This window comes from Alligator sinensis, unplaced genomic scaffold, assembly GCF_000455745.1.
Source record: "Alligator sinensis unplaced genomic scaffold, ASM45574v1 scaffold533_1, whole genome shotgun sequence".
Taxonomy (NCBI): Eukaryota; Metazoa; Chordata; order Crocodylia; family Alligatoridae; genus Alligator; species Alligator sinensis.
In genome coordinates this window covers 784205-796409 of record NW_005842330.1, presented here as the reverse complement: position 1 = coordinate 796409, position 12205 = coordinate 784205, and the positions used below count along the sequence as shown (strand labels likewise).

General features: G+C 41.4%; 1 protein-coding gene across 1 annotated transcript in view; it reads left to right on the top strand.

Annotated features, from left to right (window-relative positions):
• Window positions 1-12205, top strand: part of LRP1B (LDL receptor related protein 1B) — a 1375759-nt gene that overhangs the window by 732175 nt on the left and 631379 nt on the right. Inside the window, exons 20-21 of the mRNA XM_006028602.1 lie at window positions 2977-3144; window positions 9102-9284. Coding sequence (XP_006028664.1) covers window positions 2977-3144; window positions 9102-9284 — 351 coding nt within the window. The remainder of the gene's footprint in view (window positions 1-2976; window positions 3145-9101; window positions 9285-12205) is intronic.

The window sequence follows — 12205 nt, the reverse complement described above, 5'->3', positions numbered from 1 at the left end:
CTCCACCCTATGCACAAATCCAGGGGGCATGTGCCCTCCAGACATCTCCCAAGGTGTGAGCAGTGGTGGGAGCCCAACTGCACCCCTGGATACCGCCCGGGCTCCAAGCATCCCACGACCCACCCTGGGGCCCCATTCACCGCAACCCTTGCCCATGCCTCTGACCCACTCCCTCTCTCACTGTGGAGGCTTTGATCTGCCCCCCTTCCCCAACTTACCTGCTGTGGTGGGCAGTGCTCTGCACGCCATCTGACTGCAATCCCAACTGCCTGTAGGCTCCGTATCTATCTGTGCATGCCCCTTCCTTTCTCCCCACCCTGCTGCAACCACCCGGAGCCTGTGCCCAGACTGCTTGCAACCCTCGCGCTGCCCTGGGTTTGGGGTGCCAAGTGATGTTAGCCCCAGCCTTCTTTCACCTATGGTGTGTGCCTGCCTGCTGCACGTGCCCAGGTAAAGTATCATTTTTCACAACATATTCACAGAACTACCACTGATCTTGGCAAATGGGTCCTGGTAGTTCCATGAATATTTCATGAAAAATGATACTTTACCTGCACACGTGTCGCAATTTTTGTACAAGAAGTCTGTGATTTTTCTCGGGGCCCTATTCATAAAATAAGCTCACAGATTTCAAATAGGAATCTATAGTGTTAAAAACATTTTGACCTGTTGTAGTCTTTCTGGGTTTTTTGCAACAGAAAAACCACTCTATCTTTCCAAAATCAAACAAAAAGTTAAAACTAAGCTGCTTTTTCCAACGGGTGCTTTAAATCTAACAAAGAGTGCCTTGAGTCTAAAGAGTTTGATAAATTCTGTTCTAGCCACACAGTAGGGTTTGGCCAACGTTATATTACACTGAAACAATTCTGCCTTTTTCTACTCTCACAATGGGCCTTCCTTTACTAAAAACAGAACATTTTTAGTTTAGTCCACTCTAGGCTGGCCCATCCTACTCCAGAGTGGGTGGAAGAGCCTGTGGGAGAAGGAGGAGATACAGCCTTGAGAGGGACGTTAAGGAATGGCATGTTGTAGATCACATGTTTTTTGTGATCTGCCTCAGGACTACCCAAAAAGCAGCCTTATTCAGTTTTTCTCTCCTGATGGACCCCTTGAAGCCAATCAAACCAGTCCATGGCTCGCAAGGGGCAAGTCCGTGGCTTGGGACCTTGACTCCTTTTGTCCCTGGCTTCCATGATCCATGGCACTTCCCAACCCAGAATGCTTATTTGATCTTCTCTTAGCACAGTATTTTCTTCTTTAAAGGTGGGGGATCAGAGTGCCGACATCCCAGACAGAACAGCAGACTGCTCAGTTCCAGAAAAACAATCTTTATTGTGCCCCTGCCGTTCCCTGTGTCCTTCCTCAGACTCCAGTTTGTTCTGCCTGGAACAATGCCTTTCTCTCTAATCTGTTCTCTCTGGAATTTCTTTTTTTTCTTTCCAGCTTGTGTCCTCCCAGGACTACCCTTTCTTGGAGCCTCACTGTCTCTCTGGCACAGCCAACCACCCTCGAACCAAATTGTTACAAAACCAGTGTTAAGTAAGGGACTGACATTCACTAAATCAAATTAAACATAATATCAAAAGAAACCAATCTCAGCTCAGTCTCTGTGGCCTGCTGCTGGGTCCAGATGGCTATCTCCCTCTAGGCTGAAAACGGCATCTAGATGTCCTGCTTGTGAACCTATATACAGCTGCTATTTACTTCCACACATGCTCCCCATGAGCTTTCATAAAGTATCCCAACCAGAACTGCAGGCTAGAACTAGGTCTCTGTGCTGCTTTCATCACCTCTCTCCCTTCTTATAAAAATTGAACTGAACTGGATCACTACGATTGGTGAACAAGAGAAGTGCACATAATCACATTTCCATTAGTCTTTATGTGAATCCCCTGCATATCTTAATCCTGTAGGGCCAGGCTCCATTTTTTATCAGCTTGCAATTGGCACCTTTCAGTTGATTTAACCAGGCTGGTGGTGAATGATCTGTGTACACTGTGGACTGTTTCCCAAACTAGCAAGGGAATTGAAATGAGGAGTTGGTAGGGATGGGAAGAAAATGTTTTATTTTGTAGAGATACTGAATGTGAGCTTGGAAGCAAGGTGGGCTGGGATAGCTTTTGAACTTTTAATTTTGGGGGCAGGTTGTTTTGTTATACTTCGTTTTAAAACTTTAGTCTATTTTTGTAAGTTATTTTATCTTTTATTGTAAGCCACCTGGAGCTTTTTTTTTTGTGGGGGGAGGGGGGAAAGTACAACATATACATTTATTATAGAGATAAATAACATGAAGAGTTTACAGGAGGCTTTGTCCCTTTCAGGAAGCCTTGAGGATAAAACTAAAGAGCTGGGTCCATGAAAACACAGGTCATTAAGTAGATCGGGGCTGTCCAAATTCTGAGCAGGAGGTGCCCCCCTGCAGCATTGTACTGCACCCCAGGTCCCCACTCCCATCCTGAGTACCCCGGGTTGCAGGCTCCTTCAGATGTCCAGGCCATGATGCCCTACCCCTCACAGGCAAGAGCCAGAAGCAGCAGCTGGAGGAGGGAGAAGCGGAAACTGGGGTTCCTGGAAGCCACAGCAGTAGAAGGGTGACGGGGTGGTGTCTGGATTGGGAGCCTGTGGGCTGCAGGTTAACCCTTCAGGGCCTCATGTGGCCCATGGGACACCAGTGGCACAGCTACAATAGATGAAGAGCAGCAATAGATACAGTTAAGGCAGGGCAAAGGATCTCTTACCTTAACGTGAGTAACTCTGCCATAATCCAGCGGAGAGTGCAAAACGTATGTAGCAGTTCACACACTATCACTTCTCTGTTTTTGCTTTGTTTTGTTTTTCCTTGGGATGTTTTAAGTATGAAAACAGCACATACAAATTCAGTTGCACACATGTTTAACTGCTGCTCATTAAATTATTGTTCAACTTAAATGTCTGAGTGGCTAAAGCTAGCCCATTTTAAACTATGAATATTCACAGATGATGACTGCGGGGATGGGAGCGATGAGCTGGGCTGTGTTCACTCATGCTCTGCTAATCAGTTCAGATGTTCTAGTGGCAGATGTATCCCAGGTCACTGGGCTTGTGATGGTGACAATGACTGTGGAGACTTCAGTGATGAAACCAAAACAAACTGCACCAAAGGAGGTTAGTGGTTTTTCTTTTCTTGTTTAATCCCCTCTTATAGCTTCAGCATAAGTTAATCACAACATTTCTCAACCACTGGAAAAATGAAAGAATTTTAAATAATTTGTACAAATGGTAGATGACACATATTTAAAATTTGGCACATCTTTTTTTTATAACATGATTGAGAAGCTTTCTTGCTTTTTTTTAAAGGGAGAAAAGAGTTGCATCTTGGAAACGGAGAACAGACCTGACAGCCAATCTGGGGAGAGAAAATTGAGGTTGCAGATTTTGGGGGGGTTGTTTTTTTTTAGATTATCAGGAAAGTCGGGCTTTAGCAAGAGAATTATACCTATCTCAATTAAAACTGATAGGTAATCAAGGAAGAAAAAAAAAAAACATTGCTCATCAATTTAAGAAAAACAAAAGCCTGTTTTCTTACAGTTTCAAAGTATGTCTGAATTCAGGAATCTATATTTTTATGATTCCTTTACTGTCCCATTAGAAGCACATTCACTCTTCCACCAGGTGGATCGTTCCCAAGCTCCCTTCTTTCACCTAACTACAGCAGACTGGTCCTGTCTTCCTCTCCCCTCCATGTCTGTTTAGCCAGTATAGCCTTGCCCTGCCAGCTGAATAAATTGTCTGTATTCTTCTCTATTCTTTTTCTTTTGTGAAGAAGGAACTTTTCTTATACTCTTTTGGAAATCAGACTACCAGGTGATTGATTTGAGGGATCTGGAGAATGTTGGCTTTGAAAAAGGTAGCTGAGAGACAGAGCAAAGTTAGAGGGTCTGAGAGAAGTGAAGATGATGGGTTGGGTCAGCCCATACCATTGCCTTCTCATACTCTGTCTGTCTCAGGCTCAAGGGAAAGATCAGTTTTAGAGGATATCTGCTAAAAATGCCAGGGGACAATTTGGTTCACAGCTTTTAACAAGCTTTCAGAATTTCAGATGTAATGTGCTAATACAAAAACATACTGTGAAAGTGTGATGTATGAAAAATAACTTGTCTTTTATTGAAATAAATTGAACATAACGTTGACAGTTTTACTTCATTGAATTACCCTAAACATGACTCTTGTCCTGTTAATAGAGATAGATGCTGACTAAAGACACATGAAGCAAGGCGACATTTCATCCACTAAACTGCAATATCTGTTTTTACATAGCTGTTCAGATCAGTGTAATACTAAAATAAGAATTTCCTATAAATATTTACATAGTAAGTAATACAGAATACAGTGCATCTTCTAATGCAGAGAGCACTGCTAAAAATGAACTTTCGTTCTGCTGTAGTTAAATTCATTGTGGCGTTTGCATGTCTTCCTATACTTGCACAAGAAAGACTGAAACAAGTCAAATGCTGCTTGATTTTTGAAAATTGATGTTTTAGTGCTGCTTATTCTATCAACAATAGTTAAAATGGCTTCACATAGATGTGAATACAATAGTTAAAATGGCTTCACATCTTCAAGGTGAAGCCTTCACTGTGTTTTCAAGGCTTTATCCCCTTGTCCACGGGGTCCTATAATGTATAGGTAAAATAGAGATACCTAATGCTTTTTAGATTTGAAGATTTATTACTGAATAAGTGAAAATCAGAAGAATATATATATTCCTTTGGACACCCTGTAGCAAGCTTTTAAAGTGGCAATAAACCTTGTTGCATGTGAAACTTTGCCCTCACTTATGAAAAATATGCCCACGATTTATTACTCAGACTCCTTTTGGTAAGCTCAGAAAGTGCCTGTCCCAGGGCTGGTCATGATGTCCCCTGGTGGCTTCTTGGCCCTTGCCAATGTGGCTCCCTTTGGGGGCTGCCTCCCCTTTACTTGTTCATCCCACCTTGATGTTGCTCATTTCTGATGAAAGGGAGGATGCCCCAAGGCTTCCCAAGTCTGGTCTTATTCTTAGGACCACAGGTGCTCATGGTCATTGCCTTAAAGGCTTGTTTTTGAGCTCCACCATCCCCAGTACCCACTCCCATGCCTCACAGATGAACTGCTAACACACGTCTGCCCTCTGGCAGGCCCCAGGCACTAGAGCTTCCATCAATGCACACCCCCCCTCACCCGTCTCCACTGGGCACCAGACTCTCTCCCAAGTACTTAGTCCTTCCTGGGTTCATGCTGTCTCTGGGCCTCAAGTTTATCTCTTCCAAGGCCTGCTTCGGCCCCACACTCTGCCCCTTAATGGGCTCAGGCTCTCTTCCTCTGAACCGCATGCCCCCTACTCTTCTGGCCCCTCTCTCTTTCCCAGTGAGCCAGTTGGGACCTCCATACCTGCCCTACCATCTCTTCCACAACCACCAGCATTTGTTCATCACCAGCCCTCTCGGGCCCTTATCTCTGTCCCCAGACCTGTCTGCCTCTCTCCCCAGGCCTCTCTGTTCCAAGGCTGCCCCTGCCAGCTATGAGCTCACCCGCTCCTGTTCCCAGGCCTATCTGTTGCAAGGCCTGGCCCATTCCTGGGCTCAGTGCTACTTGCCCCAGCTCAGAGGTTATGAGGAGCTCCTCTCAGTGGCACTCGGAAGTAGACTGCCTGACCAGCTCAGGTCCTGCCTGACCAGTCAGATCCAACTCCCTAATCAGCCCCCCTTGCCACCTGCAGGCTCCTTTTTAGGCAGCCTTTGTTACTGAAGTGACAGGTGCACCAAGTGCCATGTCACAGTAGGAACATGCTAATCCTTCTTAATACATATAAGTTATGCCCATGCAGCATCACAAGTTACTAATCAATACCAACAAAGAGAGCCCTGGGGAAGCCACGGGTTGTTTTTTTGTTTTTTCTAGTCCTCTTCCTGATTGCCAGCATCTGTAATCCAGCCATTTTTAGACTTCTCCTTTAATGATGTTAAGTAGTTCTTCTCATGAAAGCATTTACCCATGATAGTACATACTTTCCTCTCTTCTCTAATTGGCTAAGCTTGTAATTTCTTTGTTCTAGGGCCCAAGAGGACCAGTCTAAACTTCTCCCTCCCTGGTCCTTGAAATATATTAGAAAAATGTTAAGTCTCTGGCAAAATGTAATTCAGCATAGGGAGTCATTTCTTATCTGTTTTCACTTGGTGTGGATATAACTTTCTTAGCTTCATTCTTTAACTAATGCTCTTGGTGGTTACATTAATTGCCTACAACAAATTCATTTGCACTTTGGCTCAGAGGCTTCCAGAAAGCTTGGCATGGATATCTGATAGCAGTAAATATACATAAACTGAATTAGATTACATAGTTTGTTCAATCACTGTTAATATACTGTTAACTGAACCTCCAACATGTACTGTATAAACAATTTTGGTTACCTGTAAAATACATTAAGATGATATAAGTAGTTCTGCTTCAAGCTCTTTAGCGGGCTCTGCTGGTTTCTTCCTCACCCCCCCCCCCACCGCCTATTCCAAAAGCTTCTGTCTTATATTATCTCATTAATTTATGTTTCCAATATCTTTCACTTAGCCATGCTCAGAGATAAGAACCTGACACATTCTGCTTTTTCTGCTCTTGTTATAGCACTGTCTTTGTATTATTATTTGCTAAAATGGTTTTGAATAATGCTATATGCACATTTAGCTGGGTTTAAATAATGACATCAAACCACAGTAATGACACTTTACTACTTTTGGCATCACATTAATTATAGAGTTCATGTTTGTATTCATCTAATAATATATTTCATCTTTCTAAGCCTAGTTCACAGCAAAGCTATGCAGAGAATTTTGAGACATTTTTTAGCTACTATTGAGAACCTGGTAGAAGCTGAAACATCCAATTACCTTTAGTTTTATGAGGACAAACAGAAAGTTTCAGGCATGCCTATGGGGGCAACTGGTACATTTTTGTACAGTTCACAGATAAGACCTGAAGGTAGTTATGTTTTTATCACAGTTATTTCCAAGTCCTATACTTCATGTCACTTTTATTGGATTATGTAAAAGTACCCCTGTAGAATTTCTACATAGCATTGGGGAATGGTGGCATTATGATCTTTTCTTAAACTTAGGACATCAAATTAGTTAGCTGCACGTCTTTTTGCAAATGGATTCCTTCCTGTCTTAAAAAAGTATGTAAGTATCAAAATGCAATGAATTATTAATAAAGAACTTGAATTTTCTACACCCAAGAATTTAGTTCCAGGCTAATAATCTCTGTAAAGGTGAATTTAAAAAAAAATCAAGTAAAAAAATTAATTTGCAGCAGTAGATAAACTCTGTTTTGCCTCAGTCTTGTAGATGGTTCCCATCATTTCATTATTCATATGAGCAAGCAAGTGAAATTTGGTTGGGAATGCAAATTTAGGAAGAAAGGTTAAAATAATTGAATCATAGAAAAATAGGGCTGAAAAAGACCAGAGAAGGTCACATAGTCTAAGTCCTTGTTCAAGGCAGGGACATTCTAGACAAATGTTTGTTCAATGTGCACTCAACCACTTCCAGTAATAGAGATATCATAACCCCTCTGGGTAACCTGTCCCTGTCCTTAATCACCCTCATAGTTAGAAAATTCTTCTTAGTATCTAATGTAAATCTCCCTTGTTGCAATCTAACCCTATTACTACTTGTCCTGTTTCCTGTGAACACTGAGAATAGTTGATCACCATCCTCTTTATAACAGCCCTTCTTTCCATTTGAAAAATGTATCAAATCTTGCCGTAGTCTACTCTGGAGAAGGGAAATCTGAGTTCTTCCAACTTTTCCTTGTGTGTCGTGCATTTTAGACTTCTGATGATTTTTATTTCTGGACTCTTTCCAACTTGTCTGTGTCTTTCTTGAAGTACAGTGTCCAAAAGTGGACCAAATCTTCCAGGTGAGCCTCACAAGAGCTGAATAGAGTGAAGAAATTACTTTCCATAACACTCATATCAATACATTATATTGTATTTTTATCATCCTGGCCTCTGCTTCTCTAAGTCACTCTGGAGTTGACTTCAGTGTAAGAACGTAAGAAGTGTCATACTGGTTCAGACCAATGGTCCATCTAGTACAGTAACCTGTCTCCAACAGTGGCTGAGATGGATGCTATAGAAAGAGAGCATCCATTTCTCTATAGCATCCATCTCAGCCATTGGATTTTTTGTTGCAGCTACACATTTAAACTGACATTTTTTTTTAGAGAATTGTCTACAATGACTTCAAGGTCTCTTTCCTGAGTTATTAGCTAGTTCAGAACCCAGCAGTAAGTCCTGGCAGTTGAGGTTATTTTTCCCCATGTGCATTGCCCTGCACTTGTCAACTCAAAAAGTTCCACTGCCACTTTTTTTTAAGCTTGGTGAGATCTTTCTGCAGCCTCTCTCCATCAGCTTCAGGTTGACTACCTGGAATCATTTAGTATCGTCTGCAAACTTGAATATGTCACTGTGGACCCCTATTTCCAGGTCACTAATGAAAATGTTGAACAAACCTGGGCCCAGCACAGATCCCTGTTGGACTCCACTTTTGACCTCCTTCCATCCTGAAAAGTGACCATTTAGCCATACCCTTTACTTTCTACCTTTTAACAATCTCTCAATCCACATACCTAATCTAAGCATTCTTCTTTTTTCTTGCTTTGTGGAGTTAAACAGTTTAAATGAGTGAGGATCGTGGAAAGCCCTAAGAATTGCAATCATTACAGATTAGCTGTATTTTGTTTTATTTTGTTCCATATATGGAACATATTTTATATAACAAATTGACACTGCAACTTTTATCTTAATTTAATTGCTGGTTAGATATATGCTGTTTATGTTGTCTGACAGTTTCATGCAACTTTTTTCTTCTGGCATGAGGTATGAAAGATGAGATTTTGTTTCAGTTTAAAACAAACAAAAAAAATCATGGTTGCATTATACAAGTTTCCAATCTTAGCTGAATAACCTGCTGGATAGCCTAATAGTGGGTATAGAGTTGTCTATATAGACACAATTAAAAGGAAAAAAAGCATGTGAACAAGGCCTTCAATATAGTTAACCCTGTTTTTTTTTCATTATTTCTTCTAAGAAACTCCCTCTCCTAGAGGATGCAATGGGAAAGAATTTCAGTGTAACCCTGATGGGAACTGTGTTCCTGAATTGTGGCGCTGTGATGGAGAAAAGGATTGTGAAGATGGTAGTGATGAGAGAGGCTGTAATGGAACTATTCGCTTGTGTGATGAAAAAACAAAGTTTTCCTGCAAGAACACAGGTACAGAAAAATAAGTGATAAATTCTGTTCAGATTTGACTTCTTCACTTTTGTCATTCTCCTTTAATAATAATTTGTAATTTCTATTAGAAGATATAAAGATTTAAAGTCATAATCAATGAACAAACCTGAAAGGTAAAGGGTTAGTGAAAGAGCGACAACATACAGGAAAAACATCTCTGTAGTACAAAAACTTTATCAATGCCTAACTTTAAATATGTGAGTTATTCTGTTAAAGGCCCTCCCACACATCCATAAGCTGCCTAGTTCAGGATTTGGGCACTGAAATAGAGAGGAAAAAAAGAGTGCCTGAAATGATCATCTCACTGAACAAGTGGGTGGGAAGGAGTACTGTAGTGGCGTATCCAACCCTTCATCTCCATGTTCACATTTGGGGAGGATTATATTTGCTCTTTTTAAGAACTATTCCTTTTAGTGCAGCAGGCAGCAACAGAAGAAGTGCTCTAAAGGATGTCAGAGATGTTCTCCTGGTGCTATCCCTCTGCCTATAGACTAGCCCAGGAGTGGATGCAGCTTGCCAGGCTAGTCTATTCAGCCCATGGGGCCCCTAAAAAATGTAGAAAATTGATATCGATCTGCCCCTGGCTGCCTGTCATGCAGCCCTCAACGGCTTGCCAGAACTCAGTAAGCGGCCCTCCACCCAAAATAATTGCCCACCCCCAGACTACCTCTTACTCAGATCTGTATCTAAAAGAAAAAATGAGCACTGCACAGCCATTCTGCTTGTTAACAATTAATGATCTGCTTAATTGTTGTTTTGATTTGAAAGGCATTTTCCTGGACTTGTTTGGGGTATATCTACTCTCTCTCAGTGCCACTAATAAATGAAAATTGCAGAACATCACTGCTGCCCAGTGAAAGAAATGACTGCAGGTTTCAGTGTCTCTTCCAGAGCTGTGACTGCTTTTGAGTGTTAACATTCACTTGAAGTGGTGTAATTGGGATATTGTATTACTCTTTATTGCTGCCAGTTAAGTGCTATATATAAAGCTGAAAATCTGCCACAACAGTAAATAAACACTGAACTCACGTGGCCACTGAACACTGAGAGATGCAAATGGCATTTATTTTTCTTAAACATGCCTATTGGCCACAATTAAGTATCTTTATTTAAATAAAAAGTTAAAAATGGACATGGATATTTGTAAAGGACCCTGAAGCACATTGGCAGCATTTCCATTTACTGGAAGGCTTTTAAACAGCCAGAATTGTAATTCACAACTACTCTGCAAATTCTAATCCATAAGTAAATTCTAACAGGACAGAGTTTTAATGTTGTTGTATTATCAGATTATGAGGTCCAGGAAGTTGCAGTGGTCCATGCAACATAAATGCATTTTTAATTAAAAATCTGCTTTGAGTGGCTTAACTTTTTTTTCTGTCATTTTCAGTGTACATCTTAAATTATTTAGTTTGGCAAGTATTACCTCTTTCTGTGACCTCAGGGTCCTAAAAGATGTGCAGCTCCCTGCTGTAACTCATGACACTTTGCAGTCAACACCATAAGTTACAACATTTCCCCACACCCCACAAATATTCACTGTTGGGTCTGGGAGGTTGTGGGGGGATTAAACTCCAGTTTGGAGCAGCTGTGTGTCTCTGCAGCTGCTCTCTCCTAGCCCCTAGCCTGTCCCTCTGCCCCACCGCCTGCCTTTTCCTTTCCCCCTTCCCCAACTCTGGTGCTGTCTTTAGAATGGGAGGGGAGGGAGGGAGTTCTGCCTGGGGTTTTCCCAGCCTTCGCAGGAGGGTGGGTTGGGTGGACTGGAGCCCTACACCCAACCCTGCCCCTGGCATGTGCTGACATGTTAATGAAGGTGTTCTGCTTTGCAGCCCTCATGTAATGAGGGTTCAGAATGCGAGATTAGGCACTTCTAAAGAGCTCTGCAGCTGTGCTCTTCTGTAAAGGCATGGCTGTAGAGTGCTTTCAGGGGGCCAAATGTGTGACAAATTAACTTCTGTCTGCACCTTCAGTGATTCATAGTTAATGTAGAAACCGAAATTCTTGACCTCCATGAATAAAAGAAGCTAATAAATCAGTTGAAATAACAACATGCATAGATTCATAGATGCAAGGTGACTCTAGTGGGTTATGGAATAGAGAAAATCCCACACAATTTACTGATTCGTTTTGATGCACTGCCTGGGGGAGTAGTTAGTTGATTACACGATTTCACAATGATTACACACTTAATTCATACAACACAATTTTATTTTAAAATTCTTTGCTACGTATATAACACTGCTTAGCTTTAAGAAACACCACAAACATTAAGAACACAATGATTACATATATCAGAAACAATGCTCCAAATGCACTTCCTTCCCAAACAATGCTATAAGAATTAGTATTACAAAAACAATTACATTTACAGCTAAAAGTTAAATTCAAATCAATACTATTATTTTTCATAATATACTTACAATCCTAGAATTCCGAGAAGCCAAACACCTAAATATGGTTTCATTCCTCAGTAGTACAATTAATGGGTTGGCCTCAGTAGTACGGTTCAATGAGCTGGCCTCAGCAGTGATAGGACTAAGTCCCCTTCCTTCAGCCCCTTTCAGGCGCTCTGCAGCTTCAGCGTGAACTAAGAGATTCGTGTTCACGGAGAGGCTTGATTAGGCGATCAATCTAATCTGAACTTATACTTGCGATTCTTCCTTCGTTGTTCTGCAAGTGAAGTCACCTCCAAATTGGGACAGTAAGTTACAGGTTTTTATTGAGTGAGCTGCCGTCATCGGGCTCCTCCTACTCAATTCATCATAACTCCCAAATTTGGGCTCGGATCTTACTCAACAGAAATTACCTTTGTTGAGCATTTTTAAATTATTCTTGGGGAGACTTCCATATCACTGTAAATACCCTTTTCTTACCAATTTGGTTAAAAGGCCTTAGGCTTT